The sequence below is a fragment of the Corvus moneduloides genome, chromosome 2, assembly GCF_009650955.1.
Source record: "Corvus moneduloides isolate bCorMon1 chromosome 2, bCorMon1.pri, whole genome shotgun sequence".
NCBI lineage: Eukaryota > Metazoa > Chordata > Aves > Passeriformes > Corvidae > Corvus > Corvus moneduloides.
The window spans coordinates 28,695,780-28,723,418 of NC_045477.1; the positions used below are offsets into that span (position 1 = coordinate 28,695,780).

Genomic DNA, 27,639 nt, shown 5'->3' on the forward strand with positions numbered 1-27,639 from the left:
AAAGAGGGCCTAAAGATCATCTTGCACAACACCGGTGCGAGGGGTACGGACAGCACTCCTGAGACCAGGTTCCTCAAGGCTTTATCGAGCCTGGCCTTGGACACTGCCAGGGCTGGGGCATCTACTACCCTTCTCAGAGGTGTAGGATACCTCAAAACCTGCTCTGATACAGCAAAAAGACATGACTACCTCTTCTTTCAATGTTGAAACCACATACTTACCCCCGGTACACTCACGATAATAGAGACAACAAAATAAAATACAAGGAAACTTTATTTTTCAGTTTTATCAACGTTTTGCTCTGTTTTTTGTTGGTTTTTCCATTGTTTGTTTGCTTTTGTCTTCAAGCTGCTTATTAGTTGACAAGTCCGGTCAGTTTCTGTATTAAAAAGGATTTTGATGGAGGTAGCTTTGTCTCTGTCCTGGCTTTTGCTTGGTCTTGCCTGCGCACTTGTCTCAGTAAACAAACTCAAAATAAAATTAAGAACGAAAACTGGAATTCCAGGCGGAGGCAATGAGCAATGCAGCCAGGTTCTCCATGTAACAGACATGGCGCTGGGGCCTCCAGTCACTATATACAGAGTCCATCATACATCCATCCCCCTCTCTCCTAAACACACTCCTTGCTCCAACGGGCTGGCTGCAGAGGAAGGAGTTTCTTCTCCTCCCAGAGACCTGAGCAGCAGCTTCCATGGAGGGAAACAGCACCCAGTCAGGAATGTCAGGCAGAGGGGTAGAGTGTGAAGGGGTGGGGTGGGGGGGTCACTTCAGCTTGGCCGAAAGGTCAACAGCACTGGGCCAGGGACTCACTGCTGCTGGGCCACCTGTAGGGCGAGAGAGGAGGACCTGAGACTCACGGGCTGGTCACCAGAGCCCAGCTTGGCCCACGGAGCCCCCCTCCCCCCATAACTCCCTTACTGACCAGAGCGGGTACGTACTTGTTGGGGAGGGGGCGGCGGCGGGGGCTCACTGCTGCGGTTGGCCAGGCGGCTGAGGATGTTGCGCTCCGACATCTGGAGGCGCACTGCCACTGGTGGGATGCGGGCAATCGTGGCAGGCAGACGAGTCACATCTGCCTTCATGTCACTCAAAAGCTCCTCCAGCTGCTTCAGAACTACAAGAGAAAGGGACATCTGTTCCGAGGGGAAAGGGACACCCCAGAGGGGACAGCAATGCTGAACGCCTATGCCACCTTTGTTTAGCACACCGCCTTACCTTTGTGCAGCACAGCATTGGCTGGTTTATTCCCAGCCATTGACTCCTTGGATAGGTGCTGGTGGCTCTCAGCCAGGCATTCCACCTCTGCAAAACGTGTGTTCAGAGCCATGGACGGGTGAGAGGGGTCTTCGGACATGTTCAGATAGGCAGCTCGCCGCAGCTGCTCCTCAATCACCAGCGCTTGCTCCAGGAGCTGCAAGGTGGAGCAGGAATGAGTCTTTCAGCAGCTGCCTGAGAGGGAGCTTCGTTTGCACCTCGTCTCTCCTAATCCAATTCCCCACCATCTCATAAGGGGAGATGATTGTGTAGCTGAAAGTCCTTTCACCAGCCTGTCTTACTGAGTAGCCAAAATAACAAGGGCTTCATGAAGCAAAGTCAGACACAAGAAATTCAGGCTACATCGGGTTTAATAGACTACTACAACTCCTCTAGTATTTTCATTCCTCCGCTGATTCTTTATGAGGCAAATGGGATGGAGGTTGCTCTTTGAACCCAAGCGAGAAGTATTCCATCCTATTTACACAGGGTCTGAAATCTTATAAGCATTTGGAGAAATCAACTGGAGTCCTGGCAGTGCAGAACTGATCATTCAGTCTATAGTCAATTAATGTTTTGCCCCAAGACTGAGACCTACACAGCCTTTACTTGAATTGATCTTAATCACTCCCACAAACTAAGCCATGTTCACTCCTAAAGAGGATGAAGTAGAGACTGCAGGCAGCCCTTTCAGCAACCCATTGAGTTCTGTTCAGGCACATGGAATGGGCCGTAGCAGACCAAGCAGAAGCTGTGACAAAAACAGCCACTTGAACCTTAAGCCTCCTGCATACCAGTTGTTCAATAAACATTTGGATAGAGAGCACTGAACCAAGCTCCCCAATACCATTTCCAGAAAAAAAGGGAGTTCCTATCATGCAGCAAACTGCATGATCCTGAGATATATTGCCTTTATTACCTTGAAAAGGCACTGCATAAACCTTTCACTTTCTTGGTGGAAACTCAGAACTGCAAGAACTTGTTCTTAGAGATCGAGGCAGTTACCACACTAAAGAGAAACCCTTACCTTAAATCTCCTTGCCAAGAACTTATTCTTTATTTCCAGGAAGTTACCCCTGTTCATCTCACCCTTGAAGGGTTCATTGAGGATGGCGTAACGTGGATCATTCTGAATATCCTGCCAACGGGCATAGCCATGACTGAGATGGGATGAGCTCAGGCAAACAAAGGCAGTGAAAACAAGGGAATACACAGCCCAGGCAGTACTGTTCTGCAGAGGGGGTGGGGAAAGGGGATACAGAGAAGGGACAAACAGGAGCCAAGGAAGAGGAATGAGAACTATGTCCTGCTAGGTCTTAACTATGCTGCAGGAAGCTTCCCCCTCCCACCCATCACTTTCACTCTTGTGAAGAGGATAGAACACTCTCTCATTTAACCTACTCCAGTCAGACTCAGAACGGCCCTTCACCGTGACAAATTATGTACAAGGTGGGAGAATGTGTCTGTCATGGCAAGGATACTTAATAATCCCAGCAAGGAGCCAGTAGTCATGACGCCGATGCCAGATCTCATAGGTCTTCTTGGTGACAGTTGCAGCCCGCTCTTCATTCTGCCAGAGGGAGTGTAGTTCTGGAAAGGCAAGAGACACCAGAATGGTTGGAAGTTACTTCATAAACATAAGCAGGAGCTTAAAAACGAATTCAAACAGATAAAGATCTCATACCAGTGAAGCCACCATCTGCTATGTTGAACATGAAGCGCTGCTTTATTGCCTTCTTGTGCCTTTCATCTACTGATTCCTTCAGCATCTCTCCGTTCTGCAGCATCACCACGTCTCTCTTATCATCGTCCTTTTTCTCATCTGTACACACAGGAAATTATTAGAACAAACATGGCAGATACCACAACAAGTTGGACCCACAAGGAATCCTTGCAGAAGAAAGGTTAAGGAAGAGAAGGGAGGTATCATGCCTCACCTTTCTCATCCAGAGTGATTATAGGAGGGTCAGGGGGATTCTCAATAGCTGCTCTGTCTTCCACTTTCTCCACATCAGCTGCAGGAGAGAAGGGGAACATGAGATGTACAGGAACATATCAAGTTCACAATTTTGTTCTCAACCAGTAAAACCCAGTACTATTCTGTAAGTCCCCAATGATTTTCTACGTTCAAGCCTGTTTCTTTAGGATTAACTGCTTCGTACCTTTGCTTTCTACTTCCATTGGTTCATCTGGTCTTTCCTTCCCTTCTGTTTCCTCTACTTTTTTTTCATCGGCTTCTGTGGAGTTCACTGGGGATTTTGCTTCCTGGGGTGGTGTCTCCACAGGCTGAGCACACTGCTGAGGACAGGGATCAGTGAGACACAAAGTATAGAAACAGAACACAGTCAGAGTCTTGGAAAGCAACGACACACAAAACTGTGAGGCCACTTCTGAGAACCAGTTATCTTCAAGTATCACTCTAAAAACTCATTTCTGCCTCAGCTGGGAGATGAAGAGGGGGCAGAAGTAGAGAAATTACAAGGCAAAAAAGCCAAAACTCACCTCCATAGGGACCTCTGTTTCAGCAGCAGAGGCACTGAGCTCCTTCTCTGGTTCAGATGGCTCTCCTTGCTCCTTAGCACTAGCTCCTTCTTCTACTTTTACTCCTTCTTCTGTGTATTCCCCACGGCACAGCAGACAAAAGAGAAGCCATCAGTAGATCTTTCTGCTAGCAAGCACACTTCTCCTTGCTCCAGAGATCAGGCCCATCAAAATGGAACTAGCATGACCCCCCCCCTTTTCCTGCCCACTACAAATGCTGGGCTTCTCACTGATGTCAGCTCATCCCAGGAAAGCTAGTGTCCTCTCTTGCCTTTAAGGGCTTGCACATGTCTTTGGCAGCCCTCCTAACATGAGAGTAAGCTGATCTGCGTCCACCCCCAGACCCCACCACCACAGTTCCGGTGAGGGGAACAGTCAGGGTAAGGTCAGGACGCAGGGTTGTACAAGAGGGGAGCCCTCACCAGGTGGAGGAACAGGGGCAGGTGTATTTGGCTGTGTATCCCCTGGTGTCGAAGGAGTTGGAGTTTTGGGGGAGGGTGAGCTGGGCTGTGAAAGTTTCTTGTTCTCCTCTATCTCTGCCAGTTCTGGCATACTCCAGCGGCCATTCACATGCTCAAATTCCTGCACCTGCACAAGAGGGAGAGAAAGACTATCACTGGAGGGGTCATACAAAGCTCATTCTTACAGCTGTAGAGGCAGACCACCAAGCACACAACGAAAGTAGGTGTGAAGGTGAGGTAACTCCCTAACTCAAGACCCCAGTGACTACAGTTGTATGGACAGCAAAGGGCACATTGCTCTGCTAAGCACTGACCTTTTTGCGTATGAGTGACATGACCCCAATGCGAGTAAGGACATGCTGTCGAGAAAGACCTTCCCGTGGGACCCCATCTGCAAAGGTCTCTGCACCATCAGCTCCAGGCTCACATAAATGGCGCATGAACAACGAGACATAGGCCCTGCAGCAATTGAAAGACAAGCAATTAGCCCGTAAGTTGTGTTATCTGGAGACATGCATTGTCAGACCCCTTCCAGCACGTAAGGGAAATTACCCATAAGAGACTCTTAACCCATAGTTACAAATTCTGGGGCTCCAGGCTTCTTCAAGAATTTCCTGACAGAATCACTACATACAAAGAGGATACACAGCTAACTCAAGAGTCTTGAGCCAGAAACAATCATAAACCCAAGAAAGACTCTGGGAGAGTATTCATTATATGCTTGTAGAGCCATACTTCTCCTCTAAAAGCATTTGCTTTTGGTGACTTAAGAGTCAGGTCCAAGTAAGAGAGTTAGGAACAATCCCAGCTTATACTTCATTCTCCCACAGAGAACCAACCAAAACATTAAGGAAATGTAGTCTCTAAGACCCAACTCTCATTCTTCCCCAAAAGGACTAGTTGCTTCCATTGCTGCCTAATGCAGACTCACTTGAACTCTTTCTCTGACTTGCCACGGAGGTCCCGAACAAGCCACTGAGTGGTGAAGGCATCCTGAGGTGGCATTCCATAGCGCATGATAGCATTGAGGAAGGCTTTCCGCTGGCGAGCGTTGAAACCCAACACCTAGAATAAAGGAGCAGACACACAGATATGGCAAGAGCAATATAGGAGCAGCTGGGATGCAAATGTCTTCCCTGGTACAACCTACCTCAATGTTCCCTCCCACACGGGCCAGTAAGGGAGGCAGAGGCTTATCCTTATCATTTCTCAGGCCCTTGCGGCTAGGCCGGCGAGCTGCTGAAAAGAGAAATGCAACTAAGTAAAGAGACAATGCACAGCATATTGCTGTGTGAATATTGCCCCAGCAGGAGAGCGCCACAAAACGTGCAAATTGCCCAAATCAAGTCCCAACTGTTTCCACACTCAAAGCAACCCAGAAACTCTGGCTCCAGCAGAACTTACCTTCAGACCTCTCATCAAAGTCCTCATCTCCTTCCTCAGAAGCAACTGAATAGTCTGACTGATTATCTGACTGGTCATCCTGCCAGTCTGAAAGAAAAACAGCACGTGAGCCTGAGACGCTACTCCGTTACTTCCCAGCAACATATACTTACACCCATTTTTCCCTCAGGGTCCTGTGGATTTGTACCTCTATCCTCCTGTGAGCCATCATTGTAGTTAACTTGCTTGCGAATACGTTTGCCCTTGCCCAGATTCCTGGCCAGATCCTCCTGTTGTTGCTCATAATGGTGACGGAGCAGTTTCTCCCAGTAATCAGGATCCACTGACTCCTCCTGCTTAATAATTTCCCGCTCAACCTCCTCTTCCTCCTGCCAGAGACGTAACAAATTTAGGGCCCTCTGCTTTAAGTCCCAGCAGATATATCCCTGTGCCTGCTTGGTCCTAAAAGCTTCAGAGCTCAATTAACTTAGTTGATCCTCCATCACTCAGGAGAACATATTAACTGACATCCACCTCATACTCACCCCCATCTCCTCCTCACGAACCACATACTGGGCCACCTTGAAGGAGCTGAGATATTCATTCATGCCCTGAAGTTCTGTATCTTCTGTTTCATCCTGGTTCCGATCCAACAGACGCTCAATTGCTTTGTCATCATAGTGGATAACACTACTGTCCTCACCTTCTTTGTTATCCCCTGAAGGAAGAGTACAGGCACCGTTGCTGTATGAATCTCAATGGACTAAGAAAGGGAATGCCACCCTAGACCCTCTTTGTAGAGCTATAATCAGCACTGTGCCTACAGTCTCTCACTAAATAAGGAGCCAGATCTCCCCACCCCCTTTGGTTCTACTCCCAGGCACTCACCCCCCTCAGTAGCCTCATCCTTGAAGAGCTCTTCAGTGCCAAATTTGAGAATGTCATCAAGTTCCTGTTTGGACATGGAGCCTGTCTTGGAGCCCAACCCCGGTCTCACTACCAGATGAGTTAGCATCATCTTCTTCTTGGCCACCTGAGTGATACGCTCCTCCACTGAGGCCCTTGTCACAAAGCGGTATATCATCACTTTCTTGTTCTGTCCAATTCTGTGTGCACGGCTGAAGGCCTAGAAAAGAGATGTGCTCAAAACAATCTAGAGCTACATAAGCAGTAGTCTGATATACCCCACCTACCTCCACAAGCTTCCCACTAGCCTTCATGTTGGCTCCTGGCATTAGTGAAGGCTGTGCCCTGGAGGATCCCTCGACTATTTCACTTCCCATCTCTACCCATCCTCACTGCTCTAATTTTGCATATTTCTAGAGGGCAAGTCTCACATTCCTTCTCTCCTTATGACCATTTTATTTCCCCTCTTCCTCAGGATTACTCCACAGTGAGTGACCTCATTCAGACTCACCTGGATATCATTGTGGGGGTTCCAGTCTGAATCGTAGATAATCACAGTATCTGCGGTGGCCAAGTTAATACCAAGACCCCCAGCTCGAGTTGAAAGCAGAAAGCAGAACTGCTGAGCTCCAGGAGCTAAGATAAAAAAGACAACAAAAGTAATCAAGGGAGAGTGCAATACTCCAAGAAGGATTTGTAACTGATCCACATCACCTGATAGGGAATTGCTACTAATTTAAGATCACAGGAAAACAGTGGAAGACTTGGGGCACAACAATCCCATGATGAGCATTAAGCACATACAAGACAAGTTTTCATTTTACAGAAAAGACAGGAGACTATATACCATTGAACCGATCAATAGCCTCCTGACGCATGTTCCCTGTGATTCCTCCATCAATGCGCTCATATTTGTACCCTTCATGTTCCAAAAAATCTTCTAGAAGGTCCAACATTTTAGTCATCTGCGTATCAGAAAAACATCACCACAGAGGAGTGAGGGACAAGTGGATACCAGATCAACAGACTTCTTTCTCAGAAAAAGTATTCCCAGCCTAAAGGCTTTTCTCCATGTACCTGAGAGAATATGAGCACTCTGTGACCTCCTTCCTTCAGGTTCTTTAACATCTTCTGGAGCAGCAACAGCTTTCCAGAGGCTCGAATAAGTGCACTACCATCATACATGCCATTTGGCATTTTTGGAGCTTCCTAAGAAGAAAAAGAGAAAGAGGGAATAAGGGGCAAGGATCAAAAAACAGCTTGAAGGGATGTAACTTGGTCTTAGTCCCCAGCTGATGCTGGCTCACACCTGGTCACTTAGCTTGGCACAACCACAAGGTACAGCATACACTACCTGTATGAAACATCAGTGCTACCCTGTGCCTCTTCTCTTGCAATTTGACTCCTACACAACCTCCTCTTTTCTTACTTACTCCCTACTCTTACAGTCTTCACCACCTCACACGAGTAAAAAGATACCTCCTACCTGTCATATAAATGTGCTGGAAAAGGAATGGCCTTCCAGCATGTTGGGTTTAAATAAAGACAGGATGAAAAAAACACATACAAGCAAAAAGAGAGAAATGGGAACCCCTCCATGCCTCATCTAGGGAGCTAACTGGCTCCCTGATAACAACCAGCAGGGAACATTTGCTTATACAGAAAACGTGACTGGACATACCATAGCAGCCACAGGGAAGAGGTAGGGGTGGTTACAGCACTTCTTCAGATCCATGACAACATTGAGCAATGAGACTTGGTTACCACCACCCCGTGCATTCAGTGCTTCGAAGTTTCTTGTCAAAATGTATTTATAATATTTCCTGAAAACAAAGAAGAAAATAGAACAACTCAGGCAGAGTTCTCATGAGAATGACTAACCTACTCTTCTCTTGCTAAACTCTGCACTGCTCCTGGCATTACCTGCCAGCTACCTAGGCTCTGCCACTGGCACTCACTATCTCTTTATCCCTTACACCAGAGCACAGGATTAGTCCTTCCTCTGCTCTAGTGGCAGCCCACTGTGCAGAAAACCCTGCAGAGTAAGGATAAGGCTGTTTGAAAGCGCAGAGCAGAGAAACACTAGCTCAACAGCAGGTGCTCTCTTCATCCCCACACTCACTTCTGCATGGGACTCAGCTCCACTCTGACAATGAGTTCAGTCTTAGATGGCATATTCTTGAAAACATCAGCCTTGAGACGCCTCAGCATATGTGGGCCCAGCATGTCGTGGAGCTTCTTGATCTGATCTTCCTTGGCAATATCCGCAAACTCTTCTAGGAAGCCCTCCAAGTTACTGGGGGGAAACAGACACTCAGCAAACGCCACAAAGGAAAAAGAGCAAAAGAGCAAGTGAGGGGATAGGAATGACAAGACAGGCAGGCTGACTTGCACTGCAAGACATACTGGAATCTCTCGGGCGTCAGGAAGTTCAGCAGGTGGAACAGTTCTTCCAGGTTGTTCTGCAGGGGAGTTCCTGTAAGCAGCAGCTTGTGCTGGAGGGAGTAACCATTCAGCACACGGAAGAACTGGAAAGGAGAGAGCAGGGAAGAAAGTGGGAAAATAAACCAAAACATGCACACAAATACAACAAAGGCTTATTAAGTCATAGGCTTACAAAAAAAAAAATTCTAGAAAGTTGACACCAATCTAGGGTTCAATTTACATCACATCAGCTGTTTGGACAAGAGTTCCAAGTAGCTCACATTCCAGTCAGGGTTATTAGACTGATCTTATTTGGATCATTGCTCTGCATACCTAAAACACGACTACAACAAATCCTCCGAACCATCAGGTGCTAGTAGGTTTCCTTTGCTCTTACAAGTTACAAACTCTTTCAGACCACCAATCATTTCTAGGCTGCTGTACTATGTATTTTTTCTTGCTAAATTAGTGTTCCACATTCCTACAACTACTCTGCCTTGAGAATTCTAGAAATAACCAAGTCACTCTTCCTATTCATATCACTCCTGGCAGTGTTCCAGAGCTCTAAACAAGCAGAGGAGAAAAAGAGCTAAGGGTTTGCCAATGTGTCTTGAAGGTAATTTGCGCTGGTTTTCACAACAATGAAGTAATTCCAGACAGATGTAGTGAGCAGTTAAAGTACTGCACTGAAAAGCACAAGTGTACCATGTTCACCTGCACAAATTGACAGTAAAGCAGTAATTTCTTTATGAGCTTGGCCATTTCTCTGCTTATCTTACACTTAGCATGATACAAGGTCAAACTTAATGAAAGCAGCTGTACTACATGGCAAACAAGAACCAAATTGCTTATGTTTTGGTTTTTGCACCAGAAGAGTACTTCTAGTGGCCTCCACAGGGATTTATTTTTCTATGTAGCTATAGTTAAAAACGTTCTCATTTTGGAATCAAATGTGGAAGTTACTAATTATATCTGCAAAACTTTAGGAGATAACCCCAATTTGTCAAGAAGCATCTGACCTATCTATCTTGCAGCCAAATACCGATAAGCTGTTCTTATAGGTCAGGAAACTGCTGTAGAAGAAGAGATTTAATGGTTCTGCATAGTGTCAGAGAGTAACCTTGAGCCTTTACATCCTCTTTCAATTAATGAATATTAATAGTAAGCATTCATTCCTACTTCCAATGGTTTCAATGCTAAGCATAGAATGGCATCCAGTCTTAGTGCCTACAATAAAATAAGATCTAGAAACTGAACTGCAAGCACAGCTGTGATGTCTCAGGAAGATGCCTCATGCCAAGATCCAAAACACTAAAGCCATTTAAACAAAACAAACAAAGAAATCAAGCAGCAATTTTGTCTTACAGTCTCCAAAAACCTCTAAAACCAGCCTTCCAATAATAATTGTTTTTGGTGTACTGAGCACTAGAACCCAGCTGAAGACAGACAAATCAATACCAGAATTAAGGCACAAGGCCTAGGGAGGGGTTGGATTAAGAAAGTACAGTCAAGTCTACCCAATTCAAACAAGCTTAGTTAAGGTGCAGCCTCATCTAAAGCAGCTACATAGCTTTCAGCACCTACCCAGGCATTTTTAAACACTTCTGCCCACCCTCAATTTCTGTAACACCTAATTAGTACTGCTAAAAAGCCAGATGAATGCAGAGAGCAAGCTGACTCTGGAAGCAGGGTAATTCTGCTCATGGAGCATGCTTTATGCTCAGCATGGTAAACCTTTTCAGAATAGAGGTGGTGAAGATATGTGATCTGCTTTCAGAGAAATCATTTTGTATTTGAGAGCAACAACCACATCCTGGTTTTTCAGTCTATACCAATAGCCCATTCACCTGGAAAGAAAGCTGTTCTAACCAGTGATCTGTGTAAGTAAAGTTGTTGCCAATGATGATCAATCTCCAAATGCAGGCTGTTCATTTTTCTTTTTAGTAACACATCAAATTTACTACTGAACAAATGACTAAGAGCTGTCTCTCTCCCCTGCAACATATGCCATGCTTATGAACCACCTATGCTTCTCTGTACCTTAGACTGATTGTTCTTCAGTCTGTGAGCTTCATCCACAATGAGACAGGCCCAGTCAATAGAGCCTAGTATGGCCATATCAATTGTGATCAATTCATAGGAGGTGAGAAGCACGTGGAACTTGACAGCAGCCTCCTTCTGCAAAGGAAAAGGATGAATGTGTAAGGGGATAGAGCATGCAGTGCTTCTCCATCAAGTTATCCTGGTGAGCCCTGGTCAACAGCACATCAAAAACTTTTCACACCCCCAGTCTCCTGTCACAAGATTCAAAATGCTGCCCAAAACATTTTAGCCTTTTAATTCCCTATTACTCTCAACACATAAGTCTCCTCAACCCCCTCAGTTCCTGCTACTTTTGGATAGTTGTCAAATACTCTAACAGAGATATTTAACAAATAAGCAGTGAGTAGAGGTATGTTAGGGAATTGAAATTTGGAGAAGAGTGACTCAAACAAAAAGCTAAGACTTCAAGAGATAAATAGTTTACCATGGAACTTTAAGTTACTATTATTACTTAAGGCTGTTCCATTTCAAAGGAAGGAAATGAGTCTGTCTGCCTCTGCCACTGAAAATGCTTTAGCTTCCATCTTGGTTTTACTAGGAAGACTAAAGTTCTAGAAAAAGTAGCCACCTAGATCAGGCTCTTCCTTCCTGTTTCAGCACAGAATGCAATTTCTCAGATGTCTGGGTATGGCCTCACCGCCAGCCAATTCCTCAGGATGAAAAAGTTCACACTTTTTTGTAATTTGTCTTTTACATACAGTGGCAATTCTGATATCAACTTAGATCTGTAGAAAAGATGCCCAACTTCACAGGTTAAGTAAGGAAGACAGAGGGACTTGCCTAGGGCCAGTATTACCTTAGACAACTATATTTCTCCAGTACTGACTTAGTTCAAAGTAGTAAGAGTGTTTAAACAGTCTACAGCAGGAGTCTAAACGCCCACTTGTCATCAATTTGCAGTTATTTCCCCTTGGAAACTACAAGCATAATCAGTTCCCAGGGACAGCAGAGTATTTGAACCTCAGCTGCTGAAAGCCAGGGAGTGCATCTCAATTCAGGCTTGTGTTACAGCAGAGTTCTGTACCTTCATTCTGGATGCTTTTTTGCCTCCACGAATGGCATTATCCTCAAAAGTGAACTCATTCTCACGGATGATGGCCCGGCTGTCTTTGTCCCCGACGTAAGTCACTACATACATATCTGGGGCCCACATCTCAAATTCTCGTTCCCAGTTGATGATTGTGGACAGCGGGGCACTCACCAAGAAGGGACCCTTTGAGTGGCCCTACAAATGGAGTCAGTAAGAGCATTAGATGACTGCAATCACTAACACAGGCAGAATTTCTCTGGGCAGTGACCTCCCAGCTCTCACCTCTTTGTACAAGGAATACAGGAACACTGCTGTCTGCACAGTCTTTCCCAGACCCATTTCATCAGCCAAGATTGTATCTGTGCCCTGGGCCCAGGAGAAGCGCAGCCAGTTCAGTCCTTCCAGTTGGTAGGGATGCAGAGTCCCCCCTGTTACATCGAGGTACTCCGGCTGCCGGTCATATTTCACTGTTGGCTATAGTGGAAAGAAGGAAGAGTTGAAAAGCTTTACCTTAGTTAGATAACTAACAGGAGTCCTATCAAGAGTCTATAGCCGCCCTTATATTCACTAGTACAGATGAGGCTTCATGGATGACAACCAGACTAGCACCAAACCCAACTCCTAAATGGCCAAGGGCATCCAAAAAGAAGCCATTTCTTTTGTAAAACCCTTTCACCAAGAGCTAGGGAGTCTGACCCAATGGACACAGTGGACCTTTGTCTGAAGGTCCTCTAATGCCATTTATTCTTTGGGCCATGAAGGAGCTCTAAACCATATGCTGTTCACTCTTCAGTTTCCTATTTACCTGCTGGCACCCCAAAACGGCTCCTATGCAAAAAACCAGTAACTTACGTCTACTGTGGGAGTCTCAGGGGGCCTTTCCAGTTTCCTCATCTTCACTTTCTTTAACTTCTTACCAGGCCTGCCCTCTTCACCTCGCATCAGCTCCCTGTGCAGAGACAGTCCCAAGTACATGTAAGTTTAATGGCTTTTTATTAACAGATCAAGAGAAAACTATTGCAAAGAATAGAAGGGCAATCACCCAACTCAAACAGGCTCAAGAGAACAGGGCTGGAACCTTCATGAGCTGGTAGAAAGGCACAAGGTCCCTGCCCAAAGGCATAAGGAGTCAGCAACAAGGCAATGCGTCTCGCCCATTTCCATCTATTAATCCAGCCAGTGCTAGGGGCTGGCATACTGCAGTGCTTTGTCTTGAGGGAAGGGAAAGGAAAACAATCTCTAGATACTCCTCCTACCTGTGATTCCAGTAGGCTTGCTTGTAGAGGTCATAATCTTGAATATCCACATCTTCGCTTTCCCAGGATGCCTGGTCGTAAGGTAGGTCTCTCCATTTAATCAAATAGTGGACATTCCCCTTCTTATCCACACTGCAGAAGAAACCAGTAAGTCTCAAGCACAGTGAAATGGCAGCACTCCCCCAATCCATTCAAATGAAAGAGAAGGGAAGGACTCTTAGTAAAGCAGCAGAAACAGAACAACAATGTGTGTCATGCCAACAAAGAACTCCCACTGTTTCTCCAGTCATACTGCAGTTTAGCTCATCCACTCTCCCGTAGCCCTGCTTAAGGTCTCTGTTGAAAATCCTCTTTGTTACACCCCCTACCTATGATTAAGGATCCTGTGGATCATCATCCACTCTGGCTTGATCCCGTATCGATAGAAACGCTCCTCCATCTCAGCGTATTTGGGGTCCTTGTTTTTCCTCTTTCGGCTTTTCTCTTCTTCCCCTCCAAAGTCTCCCGAGGGTGGCTCATCCATATCATTTTTGCGTTGGTAGTTACGAAACATGACCTGGCAGTGCAACTCCAGCTGCAGTCAGGACACAAGCAGTTAGTAGGTGTTTTAGCCTCAACTATCCACCCTTGTGCCATAGTTAGGCTCCTCCACTCACCTGCAACTCTGACACCCAGGAGCAGTGCCAGTAGGACATGCCCTGCCACTTGACAAAGAACTGCCTTTCAGGCCGACCCTCCAGAGGTTTCGGGGGTGGAGCATTAGGGTCTGCATCAGGTGGACGTGGTGGTGCAGGGCCAACTGGGGGCTGACCCCATTTCCAGATCAAGATCTTCTGCACCTTTCCTTTCAAAGCTGGGCACTGGAAAGTTAAACAGAGCTTGATGCATCACACAGTGTATGTACTCTAACACAGAAGCACTGAGGAGCAGAAACAGGGTCACTTCCATGGTTTCACTACACAGATAGAATTTGCTAGGCTTGATGAGTTCAGTAGTCTGCCCAACTATGACTTCATTGAAAGCTTGTACAGAAAATATTTTGCTGTAGAACCAAGGGCCCAGCATAAGGAGCTTTTTTTTGTTCATCAGCTTTAAGTTTTTATCACCTAATGAAAGCAACTAACACCATTTATATTACTTATTTCGAGAACTTTCCGGAAAAGCGTGGTATTTCTCCTAACCATCTACTAAGAAAGGTCTAAGCATTATAGAGCTTACAACAGTGCAAAACCAGTTTAATCTCAGCATCAGTTTAAATTACTTTAAGCACTGATTTTGCTTACACTTGTTCTCCTGCTTCTACACACATACAGGAGCCAAAAAAAGTGAGCCTTGGCATCCTGGACCAAAAACTGCCCAACTACCTTGCACGTGGACAAATCTCATGAGACCCAAAGGCTGTAGCCTGGTTCTTCCCACAGTCTGGAGAAATCAGTCAATCAAGGCACAACACAGCTAAAAAGAGTCAGGCCTTTAAGCTTTATGACAAAAGTGTATGAGGAGATAGTCTTCAAAGGACCGTGTATTTCCATATAAATATGATGATCCAAAGGGATTAGATCAATCACCTCTTGTAGCAATGGGAGAATGGTACTAGCAGAAACTCACAGTGCAGCGAGGACACAGCCACTCTCCATTGGGAATCTCAGGCAGTGGGGGATTCAGACAGTGGATGTGGTAGGATGAAGGACAGGCATCACAGCACAGCAGCTCTCCTCCATCCTTGCAGACTCTACAGAACTCCATATGGTGGTCATCCTCTTCCTCAGCATCCCCCACTACATCCTCCAGGATTTCCTCACCTTCAGAGTTATCCTCCTTTGCTTCCCACTGAATGCCCTCTTTTTCCTGTAGGAGAAGGAAATCAGAAAAACAAAGGTTATTTCATTACCACAGAACAGCAGCCCCAAGCCACTTGACATCCCCCTCCTCCATGACCTCTTGCACCATTTTGGGGAATCCAATACTCACACAGTGCGGGCAGCTCCATTTACCCTCTGGAGCTTTTTCCATATCTGGGTCCAGGCAAACCATGTGGTAGGCACGAGGGCAGGTATCACACAATATAATTTCTCCTCCCTGCTGGCACACCTCACAGTAGTCCTGGTGATCAGTCTCATAGCCATCCACAGCCACTGTGGAGTCCTCCTCACCTGCAGAGGGTGATGAGGAGTTACTGTGGTACAAGTCACAGGTACAAGCGTCCAACAGCCAGGGAGGGTATTCTCCCAACAGCCTACATAGCCATCTAGAGATCCAGAATCCAAAACTCTATGTAAGTAAGTAGGGCGAGGAAGAACACCTGGAACAGGAGCAAAACAAGTCCCTTTGTGCCCCCATCCACCCATGAAATAAAAGGTACAGGTAAGGCCAGGAAAACTCAGCACTGCATCTGTTTCCCTAACAAAGAACTCCTGAAAGACTTTTCCTTATTCAAAATAGTATCATGTTCTTCCTTCACAATCAATTCTCCCTCAAGTATGCTGTTAAACATCCAAACTCCACAGACATTCCACTGATCTTTCTACACACTTAGCTGTGCTTCTGTCTCCAACTGCTGGCAAGTATCTATACCTTTCTTTTTCTTCTTCCCAGCCTTCAGCTTTTTGCGACTGCGGCTACTACGGCTTGTAGATCCATCTGAAACAGAGTAGCTGTTGATGCTGGCATCATCAAAGTCTGACTCCACATCCAGATCATCATCTTCACTCTGAGGTAGGTAAGAGAAAAGCTTTGTTACTCAGACACACATGCTGGCAGGCAGCAATCAGACATACCCCAGCATTACTACCACATCATGACCCCCTCCTCAGAAGGTCAAGACAGGAGCAACACTTACTGATGATCTTTTACGCTTGGAACCAAATCCTCCCAGTTTGATCTTTAATGGTGCCACCTTCTTTGTTTTAGGTTTCTTGATATCAGGAATACGAGGACTGGCCTTCGGCTTCCGCCGGGCATTGGGTCCTGGGAACACAGGAGGCAGAGTCAGAAGGGCTACTGCCTTGACACCACTGACGTTCTATCCTCCCGCCAGATTCTTCATCTCACCTTTGCCCTCCTTTGTCTTGGCTTTCCTGAGTGGCACATCTACGGGAGGCTGCGGCAGGACAGTATCCACGTTTGTCACCATACTCTCCACTACTGCAACAGCTGCAGCTGCAGCAGCTGCCACAGATGCACCTGAACTTCCCTTGAAGGGGTTGTTTGTGCTGAACTCCCTCCATTTGGCTCCCAGTACCATCATCATCTTCGACACTGCTATTTTAGGGTTCTTGGCTGCAATAAGTGGCCTGTGTACAGTGAAGGAAGGAAGGGTTACTGAACCACCCTGAAATCTAGATTATTCCTCCCCACTGCCACCCCCCCTTAGCACCTTTATCTCAAACTACGTTCCTTTCTAATCTCTGATTTCAAGAGCCAATGAATCTCCTCACTCTCATCTTTCACTCTATGTGAAAGATGGAAATGTTCAGGGCTTGGAAAAAAGAGATGGAATTTAGCATAGTAGGGAAGAAAGTGGACTGGAAGGACTTGCATCATCTTGATGACTGAAAACAAAAAAGCTGTGGATCTATTCTTTTACTGTTGCTTCAGTTTTCACTCTAGGTACCACACCGGTGTGCACTGAGGTTCCAAAATCAAGGAATCTAGTTTTTGTCCCATCTCTTTTTCTGTTCCCAAGTCCTTTCAAGCATAGGCTTGCAGCTCACCTGACAAACTGGCTGAAAGCTTTGTAGTTGGTGAGTGTGCGGTAATCCTCCTCTGTGAAGATGTGATCAATATCTTCCATGCCCCAATCTTCCAGGAGCTGAGCAGATGACTTTGGCTCCTATGAAAAGAGAATCATGGCAACTCTGAGCAGAACTTCCACACATCTTCCACATTCCACAGATGACCCAGGGAATTGTTTTCCCCTGCATCCACTTATCACTACCATAGGACACAGCCACAACAGAAGATCAGTGGAAATGGGAAAAGTATCTGGATTCAATACAAATTCCATGTGTGTTTAAAGCAGTAAAGAGGGAAGAATGCAAGGTGGGAAAAAGGTCAAGTCAAGAGGGTCTAGTGGAAAAAGAGACTACACAGTCCCAACTCCCTGGGCAATCACAAAGGGAGAGCACAATGATCCCCCAAATCAGACACATGGGAATGAAAAGCAAGCAGCCAGCAGGGTAGCTTGTTACCTTTGAGTCATCATCTTCTTCCTCTTCTTCTTCCTCCTCCTTGCGCTTGGCTTTGTTTTTCTTTTCCTTCTTGGGTCCTAATTTCTTCTTTTTCTTCTTCCCAGGGGTGTAATCACTGCCCTCACTGTCAGAGCGCAGAACCTCCTCTTCTTCCTCCACAAATTCATTCCCCTCACCAGAGCTGTCCCCCAGCTGGGGAGGGAGGGATCAGGCATGAGAAAATACCCTGGATAAGCACTAAACACCACTCTCTCCCCAAGCTCTACAGGATTCATTAAAAAGACTGCTGCTATTGGCCAACAACAACAGTAAGCATCCTCATCCTATATATCCATATTTTAGAGTGTGACCTTAGGCATCCTTTTTCTTACCTCCTTCTTCTGACGCTTGCTGAGCTTGGGCACTTTGGGTTCCTTCAGTTTCTTGGGCTTCTTCTTCTTCTTGATTTTGGGAGTGTCAGCCTCTGACAGAAGCTCTTCTTCTGGCTCTTCTTCATGTTCTGGATGTGAAGAGGCAATATGTCTCATTCAACCCCCATCTGTGCCCTACAGTATAGCTCCCCTTCACAGAGATCAACTTGTCTGCTTCTCGCTACATACTTACAGAGGTGGTTACAACTTCTACTGTTCACAGCAGATACTCAAAAATTGTATCCTAAGGTACCACTGAACATGGTTTTCCCCCCTCCCAACACCACCTATTTCCATAATATTGCTTCTCCAAGCAGAATTGCACTCAAAATTGGGGACACGAAGTTTGCCTTAACCCAACAAGAAAAGGAAAGAGCATAAAATAGATTGCCACATCTAAAGGGGGCAAAACAGTGAATGCATTTGAAAACCTGACTAGGATACTGTTTCAGTCCATGGATCTCCAGGAAAGAAACCATCTAGCCTCTTCAGCAGTACAGAACATCCTACAGCTGCATGCAAAACACAGGCCAGTAAGCCGCTACTTTCCCTCCTCCATAGGAAAGTTGTTACTCAGCAACTCTATTCTAATCCAGATTCGACAGAACCTTCCCCCAGCCCCAGCAGCTAGTAAGCTCACTGCCTGGCCAGGACACACGCCAGGTCCCCAGTACCAGTACACACTTCCATCTGTGTGTCTCTGTTCCCTGGGTGCCCTTGGCCCGAGGGGCAGGGGCAGCCAGACAGCCCTTCCTTCTCTTTGTGGCAGGCTGCGGGAGCAGCACGGCCACCCGCCCTCCCCTGCCGCCCCGCCCACCGCACACAGCCAGAGTCACTCCTTCTCCCTCCAAGGGAAAATGGCCTCCTGACCACCCGAGCTGGGCAGGATGGAGGAAGCCATAGGTCAGAGGAGCTACCGCAGCCAGGGTTGAAACAGCAGAGGTAGAGCTCTCAGAACCTGGGGTCCCATGCCTGGCCCCTGCCATATTCCCAACCAATGGATGTCTCTTTGCTCCCATGGTGCTGCAACACCAGGTCCTTCAAGGACCATGCATCTTCTCCCCCAAGTTCTGATTTAGAACTTCTAATGACCCACCCTTTCCAAGGTACCATCTAAACCTCTCCACTTTGCAGTGATTTTACCAGGTTTTTTTCAGCAAGATTTTCCTTACTGATAGTCCCCTTCTGCCCAAGATCTCAGAGGTGCCAGAAAACTCTAGAGTCAACGCTTAAGAAAAAAATGCCAAACAAACAAAAATCCAAAAGTTCATAACACCATCTTCCCTTTTCCAGTTACATTTCTCTTATATTTCTCTTATATGACACTACAACACTCCAGCATGAGTTAGTAGAAAAACCCACGCTTGTCCTACAATTCACTATGTACATCACTCCTTTTTCACAAGGAAGTGAAGAACCCAGATCCATGTCCACAGAGCAGGTCATCAACAGCCAAAGCAACAAAAAAACCCCACAAACAAGAAGAATTCCCAGGCTCTAATGCAAGCCTCATGCTGATGATGAGGATGCAAATACGAGGCAAAAAGCAAGATACAAGGACTAGAAAAAAAAAAAAACAAAGGTGAGCAAGCAGCACAGAGCAAGAACCACAAGAAACCTCAATAATTGGGTGTGGTGATGAAGGAAAGTGGGTCACGCAACAGCCCAGGGCAGTTTTCTCTGGACGTCAGCCGGTCTGAGTTCCCAGATGAAAGCAAGCCAGGCAACCTGCCCTTTCACATACTACCCCCCTCTTCCCCCTCCCCATTCATGAAAATTCAAACTTGCAGGCATTTCGGTACCCTGTCAGAATCGGATGCTCTGCCTCCACCCTCTACACCTCCTCCAAGCACAGGCCCTGACAACCTGCAACGGCTTGGAACAAAGTCAGCTCCACCTGACACAAAGCCGCGAGCCTCACACTTCAAAGTAACCCTGGGACTCAGATAGCAAAAACATACGCATGACTTGCAGGGAAAAAAAAAAAAATTACATTCCCCAACACATCATGCATTTCACATATTCAGCTTGAGACCAACATTATCCCCACTCCACATGCATGCCCTGCAGGCTCGGCATACCTGGATGCTGGGGGATAGCGTTGTTCAACAGGATCTCCATCTCATCATCATCACTGCCCCCTGAGCATGGTGATGGAGACCCAATGCCCGAAGCCATGTCCTCCACACCGGGGGAGGCCTGGGCTTATACAGGTTGTCGTCTTCTTGCCAGTCTGGCCAGTACTTCATTGAAAAGAAAAAGAGAAAGTTACAGCAAACCTGAACTCCGTTCTCCCAAGCAATAGTGCTACCAAGAGGATCTGTGAGAAAGCTTAGACAGCAACTTTACTGGCTTTGGAGCCTACGGATAATAGAAACACTGGCAGCAAGTATCAGTTTAGAGTTCTGATAAAGCAGGCTTTGAAGACACCAGATATTAAACTGAGTCAGCAACTCATCTCTGGCGACGAAGCCAAAACAGCTGTCCTAAAGGAAAACTCTCCCGTCCTCTGCAGCCGGGTGTCCTCGGTTATTTCTGCCTTGGGCCGGGAGAAGGCAGCGGGGCAGGCAAGGCAGCGGGGCAGGCAAGGGAGCCCTGTGGCCGGCCGGGCGGCTGTCAGCGCGGTGCCCTGGCCAGCAGCCCCAACCCTCCCCGGGCTGGCACTGCAGCGCTGGCCCTGCCCCTGCCCTGCCGCCGGCCGCACACAAAAGGCCGGGCGGGCTCGGCAGCCCCGCTCCGCCGCCCCCGCCCGGAGCGGGGCTGCGCGGCGCAGGGCGGGGGCGGGGGGCACCGTCTCCCGGGCGGGGGCGCGGGGCGGGGCCGGGGAAGTCCGGCGGGCGTGCGGCGAGGGGCCGCCGTTCCTCGGGGGCCGGCGCAGGCCTGGGCTGCGGGCACCGGCGGGGTGGTTGCGGGGCGGCGGAGGAGGCGCCGGACCCGTCCTGCGGCCGCCCGGGCAGGCGGACGGCGCGTCCCCGGAGGAGCTGCGGCCGGAGCCGACGGGGCGCCCGGCGGACAAGGGCGTCCGCCGGCCGGGACGCCCCGGGAGGCGGCAGATGGCCTTGCCCGCCCTCGTTCCCTCCCTGCTCCTCACCCGGCTCCGGACCCTGACTCCTCTCTCGCCGCTGCCGCCGCTGAAGGGAAAATGGCTCCGGCCGCGGCACCGCCTCTTAAAGGGGAAAAAAACCCGGCTAGGCCCCGCCCCCTCCCGCCTACATCCCATAATATGCCCCGGGACCCCGGCAACAGGCCCCGCCCCCGTCTCCCCGGCAAACACACACCCCCTTCCCCCCCCCCTCCCCGCGACATCCCATAATACTCACCCTCCCCTCAGAACTTCCCACTCACTGCCCGGCCCGGCATCCCATAATAATAACCACCCCTCCCGCCAGTAACATCCCATAATACTGTCCCCCCCCCCCCCCGCACCTTCACCCCGAGAAACATCCCATAATACTCCCCCACGCTCGCACCCCTTCGCTCCGGCATCCCATAATACTGACCCCCACCAAGAAACATCCCATAATACTGCCCCCCCGCCCCGCGCGGGACCCCGCGCGCCGGGCCAGGGCGCCCCCCCGCGCCTCGCGGGGCTGCCATCCCATAATAGGCACGTCCCCCTCCCGCGGGGAGAGCGCGCTGGGGGGGGGGGGAGAGCGCGCTGTGAGGACCCCCCCCGGAACATCCCATAATAGTCACACCCCGAGCGCGCACATCCCATAATAGTCACTTCTCCTCCCCCCCCTCGCGCCCAGGCAGGCATCCCATAATAGTCGCCGGGAGCCACCGTCCAGCCCGGCATCCCATAATACTCGCGGCCGCCCGCCCCGCACCCGCACCCGCGGGGCTCCGCCGCCGCCCCCCGCCCGCCCTGCCCGGGGCCGCGGGGCCCGCTCCGGCCCGGGGCGCGTGGCCGACCCCTGGCACCGCGCGGCCTCCGCGCACCTCCCGCCCTCCTGCGCGCTGGCACCGGCCCCGGGCACAGGCTGCGGGCACCGCCCTCCCACCGCCGACCGCCCCCGACCTCGGGGCTGAGGGCCCCGCTCCCTCCCCTGCCCCGGCCTCCGGGTGCCCCATCCCGCACGCTCTGTCCGCGGGGCTGCAGGACCCCTCCACGGTTATCCATGGCCACCACCAGCCTGCCTGTGGGGAAGCCGCAGTGACTTTGGTGCCTCCCCTGCACCTCGAGGCTTCCTGGCTGCTGGTCCCTGCAGAACTACCTACCCCAGGCAGCCAGGGACAGGACAAGAGCATGTCGTCTCAAGAAGTGCCAGGGGAGGTTTAGGTTGGACATCAGGAGGAATTTCTTCATGGAAAGAGTGATCAGACATTGGAATGGACTGCCCAGGAAAATGGTGGAGTCGCCATCCCTGGAGTTGCTTAAGGAAAGGCTGGATGTGGCACTTAGTGCCATGGTCTAGTTGCCATAGTGGTGTTCGGTCAAAGGTTGGACTTGATGATCTCAGAGGTCTTTTCCAACCTAACTGGTTCTGTGATTCTGTGATACACGGCGGGTCCACGTCCTCCATTCCTCCCTGTCACCCAGCACCCTGCTCCCTGCGGCAGCCTCCACCAGGAAGCTCATCATCGATTTACACAGACGTGAACGGTCCGTAGGTACAAGTATACTCCAATTATGCACATGCAACGGTGTCATTAATTTCCCATTAAACAAAATCACATCCCATAATGCTGCCTTATCCTCTGTTGAGCATCTTCATAACACCATCAATCTCAACAAAGAGGCGCAGTCCTGTCCGTCTCTCCCAGTGAATGTGGGTGTCAACAACTGCTCTCGTTGCCCCTGCTGTCCCACGCCTGGTGGTGCATGAGCACATTTCATCCCGACGCAGTGGAACACGACGGAACATAAGTGGAGGATGGAGTGTTTACAGACTGCAACAAGTCGCTTACAGATCCTGTAACACAAGCCGTGCTTTGTCTGCTACACCACACTGAAAATACATCCACGCACACAGCAGGCATGCAGGTGTTCCACAACACCATCCCATCACCTCGGCCGTGTGCCGAAGTGGCTCTGGCTATGGGCAAGCTCTCCCTTAACTGTGCCTGCAGGCTCCGACCGCCTCCTCGCACCAGCACCTCTGCTGAGATACCACCAGGCTCCACCACCGCATCCGTGCGCCCATCTCCACTCTGTGCTCCAGCAGAGTTCCACAACGCATGATACATGTGCAGCCACTCCGCAGCATGAGAGTTGTGCCTCCCATGCCCTCGTTCCCGCATTGCCAGCAAAGGCTAAACCAATACATTCCAACAGGCTGTTGTGTTATCCACATTCCTGCACATACAGAAATCCCACCTACCTCTCCAGCCACCAGCAGCATGCAACCTGTACTATCCCTGTACATGCCTTTACCTGGATGACGATGATGCTCTCATTTTATCTGAGCTCCACAGAGGAAAAGTGGTAGGAAAGAGCACACGACTCTTCCACAGATCCTATCCATCCTCTGCATGGATCAAGCAGACCATCCAGCACTGCAGAAACATGGGGTGGATGACACCACCACCAAACTCACATGGGCCTCTGCAGGACTTCTCATTCCCTCTTTTGTGTGCTGACAGCCGTAATCCCCTCTAACAGGAGCCGGGTGAACAGCCACACCAAATTCCCAAGCTGAGCAGCCCAGCCTCAACCGGTGTCCACCAGACTCCACGTTTGCCTCTTTCCTCCAGTGGCTTGGCCACAAGGGAAGAGGTGCGGTGCAGATGAAGATCCTGCAAAGGGAGTTAGGTGCTGGGGCTCTCTCTGCAGCTGATTCCCAATGGTCCCACCAGCAAGGTTACGGCTTGAAGAGGGCTGTTTGCTACTGGTTAGGCAATGTGAACCCCCGTGCCTCCGATGCTAAAGCATGAAGCTTCCCAGTGAACCACCACCTCCCTGAAATCTTTGTCTGCGTGACAAACAAACACATTTTTATCATGAATGTGCCCAAGGTTCCCCACCTCAGCTCCAACTCCTTTTTCTCCTTTGTAAGTTGGGAGTTTTTTAGTCAGCAGAAATCTTAATTTTCCCTCAAAACCAAAAATCCATATGGGATAAATATGATTATGATTAAGATGTTTTTACTGTTTGTGAAGGCCAAGTAGATTAAATGGATTTTAAAAAATAGACTTCTAAATATTTTCCTTTGATGAGGAAATGATAGATTTCCATGAGATAGATTTCCAGTTATTTGGCTGCTTTAAACTTGGAAGCTGCTGTACCTTACTGTGGTTCAATTACTTACCCAGTTTAACTGAATCTTTTGAGTTTACAGCACTTGGCTTGGAAACAATTACAGCAAGATCTGTGTACTACAATCTTCCCAACCTGTGCTGATGGGCGTCAACACCCTGAACAACCCCACAGCGCACTTCCCATGGGAAAATCACCTACAACATCTCCTGCGCCCATGTTAGGGAAATCCAAACTAGCCAGAGGACCTTCCACATGCCCCTGCCCAGGTCTGCTTCCAAGAACAACCAGGTGAAGTGGGCTCTGTACTCCCACAGCAACAAGCTGGGGCAACCTCTAAATTATTTCTGTAGTTTTGTGCATGGTTTAAATTAGTCAGGGTTCAGGTCCCTGTGTGGGTCCCAGGAGAGTCCTCCCTCATCTTCCTCGACCTTGTGGGCAGCTGCCCCTGTCCAGGTTTTTATCAGGCCCACAGCCCTTTCTCAATTTCACTTTTAATTTATGTTCACTTTTAAACATGCTTCCCTAAGGTAACAAGAAGAACAAAGCTTTTGACATTGTTTCACCCTGGAACTCAGGGTTGGAGGCTGGAAACCTCTGTCCAGTGTGTTTCAATGCTGCCCAGTGTGGGAGGCAAGGGTGGGTGGAAGGAACTCCAGAGCATTTTGGAAAGGGGGGAGACTCCCCAGCCTAGCATGAGCTGTTTGTATGTGGGACACAGATAACAGACTACAAGCTTGACATGCTGGTGCTGCAGACAATGCGATCTGAAAGATCTGTTTATGGTCTTTCAGGCTATTTTTTGTCAGCTCCTCTTGCATTCCATAACAATGCAGAGGGGCTGATGGGTTTAGATGCTGGGCACTGCAATGCTGCCACTGTATTGCTTCATTTGTGTGCTGGGACACAGCCGTACTTCTGTTCTCCAAATTTTTCCTGTTTCCTGGACTGAGGGTTGCTCTAGCCTGTGTGTAATATCCGTTCTGTCAGGTTACATACAACGGGTAACATGAAAAATATCTTTCAGTATCTGTGTAAAACTGGCACCACTGATGTACCCCTGAATGTGATACTGTCCTGCAAATGCTCCAGGTACACTTCACTTCTTCCTTTAACCTAGTTTTGACCATAACTTATGTGGATGGACTTACTCCTTGTGTTTGCCATTCAGCAGCCCTGTAGGCTCCCCCGATTGTACTGATACTTGCCATGACTGAACTAAGGTTTTACCACTTCTGCCAAGGAACCCTGAAGATCCCAGAATTTCTGAGGAGTCTTGCCCTTTTGTTTTTTCTTTGGTAAAGCTGAGAATTTTGCCCTAGATGATTTTTTGAGAGGGGTATCAGACTCTGAAATAGGTAATTTTTACTTTGAAGTTAGCAAGAAACTGGTTCAAACTTTCACTCAATATCTGGTTATTGTCCCAGAGTCTGCATCTCTTCAACACCCAAGTCCCCCTGCCCCCATTTTAAACTACCTTGTGAGAATCCTGTGTCCCCAGCACTAGCCAAAGTGACTGTCCTGAATTCTGCAAGTCTTCCTCACCACTACAAAGACCTTTCCTCTGCCCAGGATACTCTTCTCCGCTCCCAGCTTTCTACAAAGTCTCCATGGCAGGCTAAGGAAATCTAAATGACCAATTTTCTTCGTTGTTTTCTTCATCGCGCACCCCCTTCTATTTTTTTCCCCTTATTTAGTTTAGATGGGGGGTTTTCAAAGAAAAGCATGAGCTTATTTGTTTAGCACAATGGAAGTATCTTTACTTTGGTGTCAGACATGGTAGAAAATGACACAGGAAAGTCTCCTTGTCTTGTGGAGAAAAGACAAGAGTCCTTCCTGTCATGTCCAAGGAGCTGCTCCTGCAGCAAACAAATGCCACTGAAACAAGAGGCAGAAAGAGACTTGCACACAGAGGATTTTGGAGCATACGACCAGAATAAGATCAAGAATCACTCAAGAGACCACGTGTGCTTCTTTTTTGAGAACATTCTACTGTCAATGGAGGATTGACTCTCTCTCTAACAGCCACATAGGTGAGGGCTGCCCCTATGCCAGCGTGACTCTGCATCTACTTCCCGTTAGGGGAAGAGCATTTCAGACTTCGCTCAGCACTCGTCATGAGCCTCGTCTCCTGTTTTGCCAGGAGAAGGAGGGGGCAGGGAGAGCGGCGTGGCCGTGCAGCCGCAGCCGCACCGTGTCAGCCAGACGTGCGCGGTGCAGGAGGCAGTGCTGGCGGCAGAGAACTGAGGCGGGGGGAGAGATAGAGGAGATTGGAGGTTGCTCAGCCCCCTGGAAATCAGAACGGCTGATGTCTATCTCTGTGTGCTTCGCTGGTTTGTTTGCTTTAAAAAACATCATATACTTGGTACTGACACCTATAGCTAAGGTTACTCGATATTTTCCATCACAAGTCTGTTTTCAGTTACTCAGAACTTTGCCAGACATCAGATCATCAGATTCGAATTTTCCATGTTTATTTTCACTTTTTTTTTTTCCTGAAGATGGAGGCACTTAGTAAGGTGTAAAAAAATAAATGCTATTTTGCAATTACAAAAATTTGACTTTGACACCAGTCCCTTAACATAGAATTATGTGTATAATGAATAACAAAAGCTGGAAGCATTACACAAAAGTTAAGCGTGCTTATTAGTTACCATTTTTAGGTTCCCATTTCCCTAAAGTGCCTTAGGGATGCCCTGTTCCCCTCCCCTCTTCATGAAACAAATAGTTGGATCCAGCCAGGGAAGGAGCCGGTGGTCTCAAAGGGGCTGCAACAACAACCCACTGGTTTGAGCTGCCTGGACTGCAGTTCTGCCATACCTATTTTTACCTCCTGTATCAAAGCTGGTGCATGCTGGCAAAAATCACTAACACCGACACACATCTCTTGAGTTCATTTAGCAAAAATACTGAAAAAACAGGCTGGGACAGAACTCTCCTTCATCTCCTACCTCCAGCTGGATCTGGGAGAGGTGTTTCCAGCGCTGCACCCAGCAACAACTGTGCTACAGGGAACAGTGTTAATTAGCCTGGAGGCTGCATTCCCCATTTGGCTGGGTGAGAACACCACTGCTGCTGAGCGGAGCTGATGGGTTGGCTGGAGAGGAGGAGAGTCGAATCTCGATGGTGATACCTACTAAGTCACCTTGGGCTCCAAACCGGGCAGGGTTTGCAAAGCTGCCACAGCCCCACATTTCTGGAGGAGGTTTTCTCATCTCGGGCAAGAACGAGACCAGGTACTTTGGGGCTGTGCTCTCGGTGTAGAAACCAAGGATCACGTAACAGGCTCTGCTCTGGAATGGACCGTGCAGGGACATGTCTTGCTTTGTGCCATCCTTGTGCACGTTTCTTGAACTTAGAAGTCAGAGCTTTGTGACACTTGGACTTAGACGGCAAGTTTCTTCCTAAAAACAGTACGGTTGGGATGGATGTACAGGTGAAATGTTGAGATGCTCCACAGCCCCAGTTTGAAAGGCTGTGGG

General features: G+C 48.4%; 1 protein-coding gene and 1 non-coding gene across 11 annotated transcripts; both read right to left on the reverse strand.

Annotated features, from left to right (window-relative positions):
* Nucleotides 1–255: 255 nt before the first annotated feature.
* CHD4 (chromodomain helicase DNA binding protein 4) lies at nucleotides 256–21,152 on the reverse strand. Of its 10 annotated transcripts, none has more exons than XM_032098735.1 (40): nucleotides 21,050–21,152; nucleotides 20,040–20,201; nucleotides 17,920–18,047; nucleotides 17,549–17,740; nucleotides 17,072–17,190; nucleotides 16,410–16,651; nucleotides 16,198–16,325; nucleotides 15,933–16,068; nucleotides 15,330–15,511; nucleotides 14,967–15,206; nucleotides 14,015–14,218; nucleotides 13,727–13,932; nucleotides 13,359–13,490; nucleotides 12,955–13,051; nucleotides 12,385–12,576; nucleotides 12,097–12,297; nucleotides 11,010–11,147; nucleotides 8,952–9,073; nucleotides 8,668–8,841; nucleotides 8,227–8,368; nucleotides 7,623–7,754; nucleotides 7,393–7,510; nucleotides 7,057–7,181; nucleotides 6,528–6,765; nucleotides 6,185–6,357; nucleotides 5,848–6,028; nucleotides 5,661–5,747; nucleotides 5,407–5,492; nucleotides 5,188–5,321; nucleotides 4,571–4,715; nucleotides 4,218–4,383; nucleotides 3,757–3,866; nucleotides 3,417–3,552; nucleotides 3,192–3,269; nucleotides 2,939–3,076; nucleotides 2,736–2,844; nucleotides 2,282–2,414; nucleotides 1,216–1,411; nucleotides 939–1,114; nucleotides 256–846 (listed from the first exon to the last, which is right to left on the reverse strand). In XM_032098735.1, the coding sequence occupies exons 2-40, from the start codon at nucleotides 20,134–20,136 to the stop codon at nucleotides 763–765; spliced, it is 5,817 nt and encodes a 1,938-aa protein (XP_031954626.1). In that variant the 5' UTR covers nucleotides 20,137–20,201; nucleotides 21,050–21,152; the 3' UTR covers nucleotides 256–762. The 10 variants fall into 10 exon arrangements, with proteins under 10 accessions (XP_031954626.1, XP_031954628.1, XP_031954625.1 ...); XM_032098737.1 differs by having other exon boundaries at nucleotides 256–824; nucleotides 3,417–3,549; nucleotides 5,407–5,495; XM_032098734.1 differs by having other exon boundaries at nucleotides 3,417–3,549; nucleotides 5,407–5,495.
* Nucleotides 4,052–4,190, reverse strand: LOC116440496. The gene has a single exon (XR_004238649.1).
* Nucleotides 21,153–27,639: the final 6,487 nt, after the last annotated feature.

Excerpts from the sequence above, each read along its gene's own strand:
- CHD4 (XM_032098728.1), bottom strand. The coding sequence starts at position 20,136 with ATGGCTTCGGGCATTGGGTCTCCATCACCATGCTCAGGGGGCAGTGAT. Across the intron at positions 16,326-16,409 it reads CAAGACAAAGGAGGGCAAAG|GACCCAATGCCCGGCGGAAG; the intron begins GTGAGATGAAGA and ends CTGTGTTCCCAG. Across the intron at positions 7,511-7,622 it reads GAGTGCTCATATTCTCTCAG|ATGACTAAAATGTTGGACCT; the intron begins GTACATGGAGAA and ends TCTGATACGCAG.